We start from the raw sequence: 15791 nt of genomic DNA on the forward strand, positions 1-15791 counted from the left end.
TTTAGACCAACATTACAACTTAGGTTAAAATGAACTTGTCTTTCAAGTTAACTTTAATGCTTAAATCTCAGGATAAGCAATACAAAGCTTACTACAACCATGCCCCCACTGTAATTCAGCCGTGTCTAGGAACTCATAGAACTGTCATAGAATTACAGGTGCCATGGACTCACATTAGATTTAAGATGCTGAGTTGAATAAAATGAGCACCAGTGCCTGCTTTGTTCTTAGAGGACCAACTATACAAAATAATTGACAAGCCAAACATCCAATCTTGATGTCATGCAAAATAATTTTAATACATTTCCATAGATTATACCAACTTATCTGTTTTAACATTACATTTTATTGTTTAAAGTTATTTAGAAGGAATAATTTACTAAAAAAAAAAACATATTATTTGAGCTCATTTAATGTAAAATAAAGAGATAATTTTAATGACTAATGAAACTGATAATTAAAGTATAACTTCTTTGTGTTTATCATAACTTAGCTTTATCCTTGGAATCCAAATAATAACACAATATTTATTTTTACTGAAACAAGTTTCTACATGTATGTGTATTTCCCTTTCACAATGAATGTGTCCAATAACTTAATATTTTTTTCTTTCTTTAGAGATCATAATGATACTTCCTGACGACTGTGTCCATTAAGTAAAGAGCTACTGGTTACAGTATTTCTAACATTACTTTTCAGAGATGTCATTCGTACTGCAGATGAGTTAAGCAGATAGCTAGTAGACCTCTCATGATGAGCTTTCCTCCGACAACAGAGTTGGCTATTGAAGTGTCTTCTGAAACTCTCACTGAGAAGGTAAAGTGCAAAAGGGTTGACACAAGAGTTAGAAAAACTTAATACACGAGACACCAATGTGAGGATCATGTGCCCCAATGATGGATCGATTTCACTATAGTTAAAAGAGCGATACATATACAATACATGATTAGGAAACCAGCAGAGTGCAAAACAGCCAACAAAGACAAGTACAATTTTAGCCAGTCGCTTTCGGGTCTCCATCTGCAATCAGAAAAATATGAAAGTATGTTAATGATTATTATTGTTGATTTTATACACACACGCTGATTATATATATACATATATACACACATATATATATATATATAAAAATCAATCTACCTATCCTGTTGTATAGATAGATAGATAGATAGATAGATAAAAGGTAGGTAGATTGAGCATAATTTATTTGCATCACATCAAATTATACAGATGATCCTGTGTTCCTTCAAAGATTTAATAAAGAAACCTGTATGCACACTATTTGTTTCATTTACTCTTTATTTGCAATATATTTGTACCATAATGCAATAAATGGTTCAAGGTAGGATAGCAACATTACATAATGAATCATTCGTCAGACTAAAGTACACAACAACAACTACTCATGGCTGGTTACATTAACTCTGATTTATTACAGCACAATCAAGGACAGTACCAAAAACCATTAAATGTTTGCTCAATCAGGTGGGACTTGTACAGTGTCCTGTGTTTTATATTGTCATATTTGTCTTTTTCAGTGTCCTACCTGTGACTTACATTAAGACTATGAAAATATATATTCTGTCAGTGCACTGTAATAGATAACTTTAAAAGCATGTTTAAATATTGTGTAAACAGTTAACTGTTTTAAGCAGCTTGCTAATCTGACCTTCCTGTATGTCCACTGTAATAGAGAATTTTAAAAGCATGCTTAAATATTGTGTAAACAGTTAACTGTTTTAAGCAGCAAACCCTATTTCTTCACATTTTTGGGGGAGTGAAGGATTGTTTGAACATACCACATTGACTTGTAAAAAGCCCTGCTTATATTAAAATATATATAGACCATGGGCCATTAAAGGGACACTATAGTCACCTGAACAACTACAGCTTAATGTAGTTGGTCAGGTGATATCTATAGCTCCCTGCAGGCAATCTAATGTAAACACTGTATTTTCAGAGAAAATACAGTGTTTACATTGATTGATAGGAATACCTCCAGTGGCCGTCACTCAGACGGCCACCAGAGGGACTTCCTATCATGTATGGCCCTAAAAAGGCCATGTACACGTCAGACGTATTAAAATACGTCTGACGTGTGCAGGAGAGAGAAGTCAGTCAGCTCAGCTCACGGCCGCGCACACCGGGCGCATGTGCGGTAGTGCGCTCAGGACTTCATAGGGCGACATGAATGCTACCCTATAAAGTATGTGCACAAGGGAGCAATGACGCTTCCAAATGGAAGGGTCTGATTGCTCCCTGCTCGCGCCCGCCTATTTTGTCATTTTGACGAAATAGAGGACGCGGCTTCACGAGGCTCCCAGCGCTGGAACCAGGTGAGTAAAAACGGCTGCCTGGATAATCCCTTTAAGCTTATTGTCCTAAATGCTGCCAACTCCCACAACATTGCACAAAGCCGGAACATTTATGTGTTTCAGATAGCATTCTTATTTCAACAGGTTGTATGTCATTCAAACTAAAATGTGCTTTTCTATAGAATTTTCAGAACAAAAGCCAACTTAAAGGACAACTATTACCATTTTTTTTATTATTATTATTATTATTATTATTATTATTATTATTATAAGAATCCTTGTAACATGTAATGAAAAGATATGTCATTTTTTTTTACACTACTTTCACATATTCATATTCCTTCGGTCGGACAAAGGTAGAATCCGACCATTAGGCTCCTGGTTCACTCCCAGCACAGATCGGTGGTGTAATCAACTATCGCCCTGTGCACTCTTCTTAAAGGTTTACTTTGCAAATAAAGAGTATAATGCACACGCTAAAAAGGAAGTACTCCTGCCAGGGTGCTCCAAACAAGGTGGGCCAATTTCCCAAAAGAATCCAATGGTACTAGACAAACCTGATGTTTTTTGTTTTTTTTCAAAGGCAGTCTTTATTTAAAGTAAAGACAACATTTTGTCGCTTACATGAGCCTTTGACAAGTCTGAATGAGTAAATTTCACAAACTTATATAAATACCATCCCCAATAACAATTAAAAAGCAATCAAATAGTGATAATTAGATTAATCAACTCATGTTTCATAAAGTAACAAAACTGATATATTCACAGGTGTTATAATAACCTCTGTTTGGAAAATCGCCGGTGTCTGATATCACCCACAGCTGCATGAGTATATCACATTCTGCAACATTGGAGTAACAAGGCTGAATTGTTTTGAAATAGAAAGCCCCATGCTCGTCACAAAGTAATAAAATTATAAAGTTCCTTGGTGGTTCAGTGTTCATTTCCCTGCCAGATTGCTGCCATTAAGGACAGTGCCTGGACATCATTATGTCTGGTGGGCGGGGCATGTTGTGGATTCAGTTACGGCCAATATATTACCAGACATTGTCACACGTAGTAGGCATAAAGTGGACTTCCCACTTGATTGCACCGGCACTTTAAGATTTCACATATCCTTTTTCTAAGTAACCATTAATTTGTGTTTTATATGACCGATATATGCATGCACTTTTTGGTACATAGGAAGTGAATGATCTTTCACTTTTATTATTTGTTATGTTTTTACATTTTGGATCAATTATTACGTAACACGAAAGAGAATTAGTGTATACTCACTGTTTATATGTCCTATTATGGTAATTCACATATCACTCTGCAACAGCCTTTTGCTGATATTCTTTCTGATTTTGTTAATATAATATTTGTACTTTTATGTTCAGCCGGCATTCACCCCTCCCAATGTCAGATCATGTCTGGTTTCCTTGACGACATAGATCCTGTCTTCCATCTAGTCCAACTAGGCATGACGATGTCGAGGAGAGGTACTATCTTTGGCCATGGCCGAATCCACAGCACACCCCACCCATAAGTCCTAATGATATTTGGGCGTGGCACTTAATGGCAGCAATCTGGTAGGGAACTGAACACTGAACTACCAAAGAACTTTATATCTTTATAATGAGCATCGGGCTTTTCCAGATTGCTTGGTCTATTTAAAAAATGTTCGCCTTGTTACTCTGATTTCACGCAGCTGTGGATGACTTAAGACACCCGCAACACCAGCAATTTTAAAGACAAATGTTGCTGCAGTGCGTGCACGTAGTGTACACGGTACTTTTCCCTCTTAGGCAGCCATTCTTTATGAAGCAGCTCTGTAATATACAGTCTGCTTCTAATGACTGGCTATTTGTTTAAGCTCCTACAAATAAAAAGTAGTGATGTCGCAAACACAAAATTTTCGGTTCGCGAATGGCGAACGGGAACTTCCGCAAACATTCGCGAACCGGGCAAACCGCCATAGACTTCAATTGGCAGGCGAATTTTAAAACCCACAGGGACTCTTTCTGGCCACAAAAGTGATGGAAAAGTTGTTTCAAGGGGACTAACACCTTGACTGTGGCATGCCGGAGAGGGATCCATGGCAAAACTCCCATGGAAAATTACACAATTGATGCAGAGTCTGGTTTTAATCCATAAAGGGCAGAAATCACCTAACATTCCTAAATCGCAATGAATATGGATTGACACCTGACATATGACATATTGACACCTTGACATATGGATTGACACCTGTCCTCAGAGCCCCTGATGCACACGGACACAGAGCAGAATAGGGACTGTTCCCCTTTCATAGGGTCACTTGGCAGGTATGGATTGACACCGGTCCTCAAAGCCCCTGATACACACTGACACAGAGCAGAATAGAGACTGTTCCCCGTCCTCAGAGACCATGATACACACTGACACAGAGCAGAATAGAGACTGTTCTCCGTCCTCAAAGCCCCTGATACACACTGACACAGAGCAGAATAGAGACTGTTCCCCGTCCTCAAAGCCCCTGATACACACTGACACAGAGCAGAATAGGGACTGTTCCCCCTACATAGGGTCACTTGGCAGATCTGGATTGACACCTGTCCTCAGAGACCCTGATACACACTGACACAGAGCAGAATGGGGAATATTCACTAAATGCCAAACATTGTTATACAGGGGAATATTCAGTAAAGAATGATAAGGTGGGGGACCTACTGTCCTCCCCCCTGGCCCCCACCCCTGCGCGGTGGGTGGGGGGCATAAATCACAATGGGGGGACCTACTGTCCTCCCCCGCCCCCACCCAAGAGCGGTGGGTGGGGGCCATAAAATTAATGAGTGGGGGACCTACTGTATGATGTTGTATCGATCAGGAAGTGTAAGGGTTACGCCCGCTTCACAGTGACAGACCAAACTCCCCGTTTAACGCACCGCAAACAACCGCAAACAGTCCATTTGCACAAGGTTGGATACCAAGCTAGCCATGTCCCGTTCCTTGTCCTCACTGATGTCATTGAAGGTCTCTTCCTCCACCCAGCCACATAGAACACCAAGGGTCCCCGAAAGATGACAACAAGCCCACTGGGACGCCTGCTGTGTTTGGTCTTCCACCTCCTCAAAGCCACCTTCCTTCTCTGACTCCTCTTCTTCAGACTCTCTCTGTGTTGCCTCTCTCTGCGTTATTATAAGGTGTGTTAAGTAGTACTATTCTTATCAGTTTAATACCTGTTGCGTCTCCTATCAGTGGACGTGTATATGGCAGCGATTTTAGGAACCGCACACCTGGGACCCGAGCAAGGTCACCTTGTTCAACAGGCTACAACATTTGACCCTGGAAACCTACCCTGGACATCATTAGTATTAGTGATGTCGCGAACCCGAAATTTTCGGTTCGCGAACGGCGAACGGGAACTTCCGCAAACGTTCGCGAACCGGGCAAACCACCATTGACTTCAATAGGCAGGCGAATTTTAAAACCCACAGGGACTCTTTCTGGCCAGAAAAGTGATGGAAAAGTTGTTTCAAGGGGACTAACACCTGGACTGTGGCATGCCGGAGGGGGATCCATGGCAAAACTCCCATGGAAAATTACACAGTTGATGCAGAGTCTGGTTTTAATCCATAAAGGGCAGAAATCACCTAACATTCCTAAATCACAATGGATATGGATTGACACCTGACATATGACATATTGACACCTTGACATATGGATTGACACCTGTCCTCAGAGACCCTGATACACACTGACACAGAGCAGAATAGAGACTGTTCCCACTACATAGGGTCACTTGGCAGATATGGATTGACACCTGTCCTCAAAGCCCCTGATACACACTGACACAGAGCAGAATAGAGACTGTTCCCCCTACATAGGGTCACTTGGCAGATATGGACTGACACCTATCCTAAGGATCCCTGATACACACTGACACAGAGCAGAAGAGAGACTGTTCCCCCTACATAGGGTCACTTGGCAGATATGGCGTGGTCGTGGGAGGAGGAGGATGACTTTCACCTCTTCCCCTGTTAGATTCCCGTTGTGCTGTGACATCACCCTTATACGCTGTGTAAAGCATACTTTTTAATTTATTTTGCAAATGCTGCATCCTTTCCGACTTGTTGTAATTCGGTAACATTTCCGCCACTATCTGCTTATACCGGGGGTCTAGTAGCGTGGACACCCAGTACAGGTCGTTCTCCTTCAGCCTTTTTATACGAGGGTCCCTCAACAGGCACGACACCATGAAAGACCCCATTTGCACAAGGTTGGATGCCGAGCTACTCATTTCCCGTTCCTCCTCCTCAGTGATGTCAATGAAGATATGTTCTTCCCCCCAGCCACGTACAACACCACGGGTACCAGATAGGTGACAACGAGCACCCTGGGATGCCTGTTGTGGTTGGTCTTCCTCCTCCTTCTTCTCAATGCCACATTCCTCCTCTGACTCCTCTTCCTCACAATCCTCTTCCAGCATTGCCGCAGGTCCAGCAAGCGATGCTGATAAGGCTGTTTCTGGTGGTGATGGTGACCACAACTCTTCCTCTTCCTCGTCACGCTCATCTACGGCCAGATCCAGCACTCTTCGCAGAGCACGCTCCAGGAAGAAAACAAATGGTATGATGTCGCTGATGGTGCCTTCGGTGCGACTGACTAGGTTTGTCACCTCCTCAAAAGGACGCATGAGCCTACAGGCATTGCGCATGAGCGTCCAGTAACGTGGCAATAAAATTCCCAGCTCCCCAGAGGCTGTCCTAGCACCCCGGTCATACAAATATTCATTAACAGCTTTTTCTTGTTGGAGCAGGCGGTCGAACATTAGGAGTGTTGAATTCCAACGTGTCGGGCTGTCGCAAATCAAGCGCCTCACTGGCATGTTGTTTCGCCGCTGGATATCATCAAAGTGCGCCATGGCCGTGTAGGAACGCCTGAAATGGCCACACACCTTCCTGGCCTGCTTCAGGACGTCCGTTGTCACAAACCACTTTTCCGATATCCAGTTGCTGCGGAGTCAGCCTCTTTTCCACCTGTGCGTTCAGGGCGGACAGGAGTGCTTGTCCGGTGTGACTCTCTGCTTTCAAGCAAGTCAAATCCAAGATGGCGTGACACTGCCGTATCCGGGATGTGGAATAGTACCTGGGGAGCTGGGGGGGTGCCGTTGATGTGGAGCAAGACGCAGCAGCAGAAGAGGACTCAGCCGAGGAGGTTATGGAAGAGGATGGAGTAGGAGGAGTAGAGGAGGTTGCAGCAGGCCTGCCTGCAAGTCGTGGCGGTGTCACCAACTCCTCTGCAGAGCCACGCATTCCATGCTTGGCAGCAGTCAGCAGGTTTACCCAATGCGCAGTGTAGGTGATATACCTGCCCTGACCATGCTTTGCAGACCAGGTATCAGTGGTCAGATGGACCCTTGCCCCAACACTGTGTGCCAGACATGCCATTACTTCCTTTTGCACAATCGAGTACAGATTGGGGATTGCCTTTTGTGAAAAGAAATTTTGTCCGGGTACCTTCCACTGTGGTGTCCCAATAGCTAAAAAAAATGTGAACGCCTCAGACTCCACCAGCTTGTATGGTAAAAGCTGGCGGGCTAATAGTTCGGACAAGCCAGCTGTCAGACGCTGGGCAAGGGGGTGACTTTCTGAGATTGGCTTCTTACGCTCAAACATGTCCTTGACAGACACCTGACTGTGGGCAGATGAGCGGGAACTGCTCAAGGCGGGAGACGGAGTGGTGGATGGTTGAGAGGGGGCAAGGAGGACAGCAGTGGTTGACGTGGCTGAAGATGCTGGACCAGGAGGAGGATGGCGGCTTTGAGTTTCCGTGCTGCTTGTACTCATGTGTTGATCCCATAGGCATTTGTGATGTGCGATCATGTGCCTACGCAAAGCAGTTGTACCTAGGTGGGTGTTGGACTTCCCACAACTCAGTTACTTTTGGCACAGGTAGCAAATGGCATCGCTGTTGTCAGAGGCAGACACACAAAAAAAATGCCACACTGCTGAGCTCTGCAATGCCGGCATTCTGGTGGTGGACACAGCATGCGTTGATTGGCGTGCTGTCGGGCTGACCCCGGGTGCCGATGCATGCTGTCTGACTGTGCCACTAGCTCCTTGCGACGACCTCCCCCTGCTTCCAACTCGTCTCCTCCTCCTCCTCTCAGTCTCCCCATCTGAACTTTTGTCCTGTTCTTCTTCTTGCTGAGCGGGCACCCACGTGACATCCATGGACGCATCGTCATCATCAACCGCTTCACTTGTATCTGACAACTCAGCAAAGGAAGCAGCAGCGGGTACAACATCATCATCATCACACCGTACGTCTATGTGTGTAATGCTGCCTGCCTGAGACATATCCCTGTTATCTACATCCTCTGGCAATAATGGTTGCGCATCACTCATTTCTTCAAACGGATGTGTGAATAACTCCTCTTACATACCAAGTGAAGCGGCTGTGGTGCTAGTTTTGGTGGTGGCTACAGGCGGGTGAGTGGTATCTTGAGAGGTGCCCGAAGCTAAGCTGGAGGAGGATGGTGCGTCAAGGTTCCGAGTGGAAGCTGTAGAAGATTGGGTGTCTTGTGTTATCCAGTCAACTATGTCCTCAGAACTTTTCAAGTTCAGGGTACGTGGCCTCTGAAAACTGGGCATTATTCTAGGGCCAAAGGGAATCACAGCACCACGACCACAATTGCCCCTGCGGGGTGGCCTGCCTCTGCCTGTCATTTTTTTTTGGATTAGTGGTACTATGCGTGCAAGCTACTGTGGGACCAGATATGAGTGGCACTGTGCAGTGGCAGAGGTTGGCAGAGTACACGCTGTAGGCCTGACACCCGCTTGAAGACAACTAACTGCTATTCAATCTATAACAGTGAAAACATTTTTTTGTTTTTAAATGCACGCTATTGTGAGACCAGATATGAGTGGCAATGTGCAGTGGCAGAGGTTGGTAGAGTACACGCTGTAGGCCTGACACCCGCTTGAAGACAACTAACTGCTATTCAATCTATAACAGTGAAAAAATGTTTTGTTTTTAAATGTCAAGCTTAAGCTATTGTGACACCAGATATGAGTGGTGGCACTGGGCAAGTGGGCACAATATCCACTGTGAGCCTGACACAGAAGCTGGCAGACAACTAACTGCTATTCAATCTTTTACAGTGAAACATTTTTTTTTTCTTTTTAAATGTCAAGCTTAAGCTATTGGGACACCAGATATGAGTGGTGGCACTGGGCAAGTGGGCACAGTATCCACTGTGAGCCTGACACAGAAGCTGGCAGACAACTAACTGCTATTCAATCTATTACAGTGAAACATTTTTTTTTTCTTTTTAAATGTCAAGCTTAAGCTATTGGGACACCAGATATGAGTGGTGGCACTGGGCAAGTGGGCACAGTATCCACTGTGAGCCTGACACAGAAGCTGGCAGGCAGGCAACTGCAATTACATTACACAGAAAAAAAAAAGCAGACTGATGTTCTAGCCCTAAAAAGGGCTTTTTGTGGTGCTGTTCTTACAGCAGAGATCAGATGAGTCCTTCAGGACTGTGGTGGACACTGAATACCCTAGCCTAGCTATCAATTTCCCTATCTAATGAGCAGCAGCTACACTTTCCTTCCTCTATCTAAGAATGCAGCTTCAGAATGAATCTAAAATGGATGCTGTACAGGAGGTGGGAGGGTCTGGAAGGGAGGGTCTGCTGCTAATTTGCTGGAATGTGTCTGCTGACCATGAGGCACAGGGTCAAAGTTTGCTCAATGATGACGAATAGGGGGCAGATCGAACCGCGCATGTGTTCGCCCGCTGCGGCGAACTCGAACACGCTACGTTCGTCGGGAACTATTCGCCGGCGAACAGTTCGGTACATCACTAGTGTTCAGGAGGCATCTTCTGGGCTCTGCACAGGGCATGATTGTTTACTTATACAGGAACTGGGATTTCTATCTTATGAAATATAGTTTTATTTCATACATTCCAGACATTGACTCACTGATCCACCTAACTAGGATATACAGCAAGGACATAGGAATGTCATTCAGACTAGAGAAGTGCAGGTGGTTGATAGCAAAAAGAGGGAAGATGATCAGGACAGAAGGAGTTGAAGTTCCAGAAGGCCAAATAGAAGAGAACAGCTACTAGTACCTGGGAATACCACAAATGCAAGGCAACATCCAAGTACATCCAAAGAGTCAGACAGGTCCTGAAGTCCCAGCTCAATGGCAAGAATAAAATCCAAGTCATCAACACATATGCCCTATCGGTCATCAGGTACCCAGCTGGAATAATAGCCTTGCCAAGAGAAGAACTTGTCACCATGGATGTCAATACCAGGAAACTACTCACTATGAATGGAGGATTCCACCTGAAATCCAGCATCCAGAGACTGTACACCTACTGGAAGAAAGGAGGTTGGGGCCTGATGAGTATCAAGGCTACAGTCCTGAATGAAACAGAGCATCCACAAGTGCATCACAAATATGGCTCCCAAAGATGAACTGCTAAGTGAATGCCTGAGACTTCTACAGATCGAGGATGCAGAAAAAGAGGAGGTTCCTTGGAAAGACAAGCCTCTCCATGGGGTGTACCACTGGCAGATAGTGGATGTGGCTCACATGACATCCTACCAGTGGTTGGAAAAGGCAGGACTGAAAGACAACACTGAGGCACTAATCCTAGCAGCACAGAAGCAGGCACTCAGCACCAGATCAATAAAAGCTGGAGTCTACCACACCAGTCAAAACCCAAGGTGCAAACTGTGCAAATAGGCCTCTGAGACAGTCCAGCACCTAGTAGCCCGATGCAAGATGTTAGCAGGAACAGCATACACGGAGAGACACAACCAAGTTGCTGGGATTGTGTACCGAAACATCTGCACAGAATATGGATTGGACCTGCCTGAGTCCAGATGGGAGATACCACAAAGGGTAGTTAAGAATGACAGGGCTAACATCCTGTGGGACTTCAAGATCCAGACAGACAAGCAAGTGCTGGCCAACCAACCAGACATCGTGGTGGTAGACAAGATATGAGAGGCTGAAGTCGTGGTAGATGTGTCAATACCCAGTGACTATAACATCAGGAAGAAGGAACATGAGAAGATGGAGAAATACCAAGGACTGAAAAGAAGAACTAGAAAGGATGTGGAAAGTGAAGGCAGTAGTAGTCTCAGTTGTGATAGGAGCACTCGGGGCTGTGACTCCCAAGTTAGGGGAGTGGTTTCAACAGATTCCAGGTGGGACATCTGAGATCACTGTCCAGAAGAGTGCAGTTCTAGAAACAGCTAAGATACTGCGCAGAACCCTCAAACTCTGGTAGAGGACCTGAGAACGAGGAATAAACACACCACCCAGGAGGGGTGAGAAAATAAATATATATATATATATATATATATATATATATATAGTGAGAGAACATGTGGAATAGTTGTTGAGGGAAGATATATCAGGCTTGCTTTACTGAACAGCAACTTGAGGTTTCTCAAATAAATGTCCCAGGGAGAAATGTTGAAGTTTCAAGATACAATGCTGATAATCTGCAAACCACGGTAAGGGTCCCTGGGATGGAGCATTTGGAGAGCAGGGTAGGCCAGTGCTCCACCAGCACAAGTTGCTATGTAACAGCCAGACTAGAACTTGTATTTGACTTAAGAGTTCCATACATGTGGACTGATTTAAACTCACCTGTAGCTGGTCAATTAGCAATCAGTCTTTTAAAAGAAGGGATCAGCATGCTGCATAGTGAGGGAGAAAAAGTCAGCTAGGAGAGCTGAAGGCCAGAAGAATGGTGTTTAAGTATATTTTTATTATTGAAAATTGGTAAGTGGGAAAGCCACTCAATTAAAGATAGTTATTTCTGTTTAGGTAAGTGCCCAAATAAAAGCAAGGAATTTCATCAAATGAATCTGGAAAACGGAGCTAGACATGTCTTGAACTCTGATTACCTTGGAAGGCTGTGGTTACCATTGGTTAAAAATCCTAAAATCCTACCTGTAAAAAAGGTGGTTTGTATATATATATATATATATATATATATATATATATATATATATATATATATATTATATTGTTATATTTCATGTCATAGTCGACTTTTCAGTTTAAAAATTTAATTTAATAAACTTCCATCCTGAAAATGGCATTTGTGTCCTTGCCACAAATGTAAAGACCGGAGCCTGGAGCTGTGTGAGGGGCTAGTTTCGGCTATTGAAGTACTCACCTCCTCTATGCAGCATATTTTCCACCCTCCACTCTCTATTTTTAGAATGCATATCTGAACCAATTCCTTAGGTGGGCCTGCTTTAATTTACAATCCTACTGGTACGTCGGTTTCGGTACACATCAACCGACTTACATATTTTCCCAAAGTTACATATATTATGTTATGCTTACTCCTTACTACTATATTCCATGTCATAGTCGACTTTTCAGTTTAAAAATATACATTTCCATCCTAAAAACTATCTAGCTACTAGTAGAGTATTTTGTTATTGGTATCCAGGTGTGCATGCCTGTTGTGTAATATACATATATATTTATATTCTTCAAGTATTGGAAAGGAGTAGGCCCTCACAGGACTTTGATATGAAAAAAAAAGTTTTTAATTGTGCAGCATCAACATTTCAGACCCACTCATTGTCCTTTCTCAAGACAAATTATAATCATTGCAATATCACTTATATACCAAATGCATGTGATTACTTAATTAATTTAATTACTCATTCTGTGTGTATCCCATCGCCATGAAAGATGAAACCTGGAACCGCAGTGCCTGCAGCAAGTGAGTAACTGTCTAATCCATCCCAAAAATGTGCTCCCGTATATGGGACCCATCAACAACACAACTGTTGTAAAATCGTTCCAGAAAGGTGTATGTGTGAAAAAGACATACATAGAAATAGGAATAATCCATGAAATAAAGTGAAGTTGCCTATATTTCATTATAAAAATAGACAAAAGGCTACTATGAGATAGGGAGGCTAGACTTATTTAAGTTGTCCGAAAAACATCTCACCGCCTGACCTGACCATGCTGCTCCCAATGCTATTGCAGCAGCTACAATAGGAGCTTGAATAGGGCAGAAGTGGTAGAAAAAACTAGTACATTATACACTTCAATAGGCCAACCCCCCATCGCTAATTATCACCAAAAATAGCTGCAAAGCCTGAGGTGGCAGCTGCATCTGTAAAAATAATAAGGGAGTCAGAGGCAAGTAAAGGGATAAACATGCTTTCCCATTCCATCTCATGAGAAATTCCTGCCACATTCCTGCCACATTCCGAGGTAGCCGGAATGTCCAGTGAAATGAGGGGAAATATCAGACTGAAAGCGGGGAAACAGATTGAGCCCTGCCCTGAGGGATAAATTTCATGGCAAGGTTGAGGGAGCCTAGTAGAGACTGTAATTCTGTATGATTACAAGATCCCACGGAGAGATGTAGATCAATGCTGGATAGGATGTGCTTAATCTTATCTCTAGGCAAACTCACTTGCATATCAACCAAATATAGCTTGATACCCAGGAAATTAAACAACATGTCGGGTCCTTCTTTCTTTTTAGGGGAGACGAGATATTGGATATTGGAAAAGCTGGATCGTGGCTCTCAGGCTACTGGGTGCAAATGAGTTACTCTCAATAGTCAAGAAGTCATCTAAATAGTGAATAACTGTGGGGCATCTACAGACATTGAGCAGTAGCCAGCATAAAGTCTCAGCGAAGGTATCGAAAATCTGGGGCTACTTTTTGCACCAAAAGTGAGACGAGTGGAAAAAATAGTAAGAACCCCACCACTTAACACCGTGTAGATGCCACAAATAAGGATGGATTGGGAGGAGCTTGACAGCGTTAATGATGTCAGTCTTACTGAGCCATGGCCCCTTCCCTGCAGTCAGTATTGCGTTAATGACATTATCAATGGTGGCATATTGAAGAGAGAATTCCTCTGAAGGAATGAAAGAGTTCAGACTGGGGGTCATGGAACAGTGGGGAGCAGAGAGGTCGACAATCAACCTTTGCTTGGCCGAACTTTTACCAGAGTACACCTCTATAGGGTTAGTTCTCCATACTGAGAAAGGTGGGGAACTGAATGGCCAAGTAGAAAACCTTGATCCAATTCAATCTGTAACAGAGTGTTAACCACTATTGGATTGGCAAGGGCGGGCAGCAGGTTCTTACATTCTACAATGCCGAATGACACGTAAATGATTTCCGTATGGAACCCTTCCTTGAATCCACTCACCAAAAACTCCATCAAGTGGGGTGAGGGATGGTTATGTAATAAGTCGGCAAAACAAGTCACATTGATTGAGGCCATGTAGGGTTTGGGAAACAATTTATTTGGACACATTGTCTTAGCATGTGTCCTAAAACAAAGAGAACACACATGCAATAACCGGCAAGCACTAAATCCACAGGAACCTGAATTAAAAAGTTATTGCAAATCTGGGATTTACCTAGAAAAATAATATTATGACCAAGCTTGTCCTTAATCACCTTCTCAGGTTTAGCTGAGGAGATTGGGGAAGGAAAGGTAGAACCCAGCTCAGGGGTATTAGTACATAGGTTGGTGGTATGTGAGACCCGCAAAGTGCCTGCAAAACAGCTCCATGTCTAACTGGCTCCAGTCCATCTGAAAATTTAACTGAGCCAGAGCTGCAGATGCCTTTGCGGAGAATGATCTGTGGTAATCTTAAAATGATGTACCTCCATACTTATGCCCCAGGTCCACCAGCTTGTGTAAATACATATCAAATTCCTCTCTGCGCTCAGGATAAACCGAGCACACTATGTCGCTATAAATACCAAAGGCCAGGACGAATATAGGAATTGACAACTTCCTATTCAAACTGGGGTGCCTAGCCTTCAGAGACATCACCATAGGAATACGTCTTGATCTCCAGAATATCTTGGGAGGTAATCAGGAGTGAAACTAGATTGATATCCTTGCCTTCCAAGATATCCTTCTTTATATTAGCTGGCACCATGTGAGCTGGGTTAATAATATTAGGGTTCTGTAGTGGACCAATGAATTTACCAGTCAGGTTGCCTGAGAGACCAGTAGGTTCTGGAGTAACCAATCCAGATGGTGCTTATGGCCTATTACTAGCATCCAAATGGTCCAACCTATCAGTAATCTGTCCCAACAAGGACAAGACCGATGACAGGACAGCCTGGAGGTTGGATGACTTGGCACCACTGGGGCCCTCGCCAGCCCTGGTGTTATCCATGTTGGTGTTAAGCAGTCTATAAAGTTCAGCCTTCCTGAATATTCCTATGCTTTAATTCGGTCAAGATCATAAGTATGGTCCAAGACCTGAGGGAAGACAGACTGGCATTGTCCCATCTGTGAGATGCTAGGATATCCCATGCTAGGATAGGACAAAAATGAGTAACCAAAGTGATAATATCGTACTGGCTAGATTACCTAATGCCAAGTGGTGAAGAAATTATCTAATAATGGAGAGGGGAGCCCTACTAATTGCCAATTGGCATGAGAGGCTTTAGCTATATG

The 15791-nt window shown here is 43.5% G+C and overlaps 1 protein-coding gene across 1 annotated transcript in view; it reads right to left on the reverse strand.

The window, feature by feature from the left end:
- Nucleotides 1-608: 608 nt before the first annotated feature.
- The window catches only part of NMBR (neuromedin B receptor), a 421697-nt gene continuing 406514 nt past the window's right edge, over nt 609-15791 (reverse strand). The window contains exon 3 of the mRNA XM_063443305.1: nt 609-1020. Within this exon, the coding sequence (XP_063299375.1) occupies nt 622-1020 (399 nt within the window). The 3' untranslated portion in view covers nt 609-621. The remainder of the gene's footprint in view (nt 1021-15791) is intronic.

This window comes from Pelobates fuscus, chromosome 2, assembly GCF_036172605.1.
Source record: "Pelobates fuscus isolate aPelFus1 chromosome 2, aPelFus1.pri, whole genome shotgun sequence".
Lineage (NCBI taxonomy): Eukaryota > Metazoa > Chordata > Amphibia > Anura > Pelobatidae > Pelobates > Pelobates fuscus.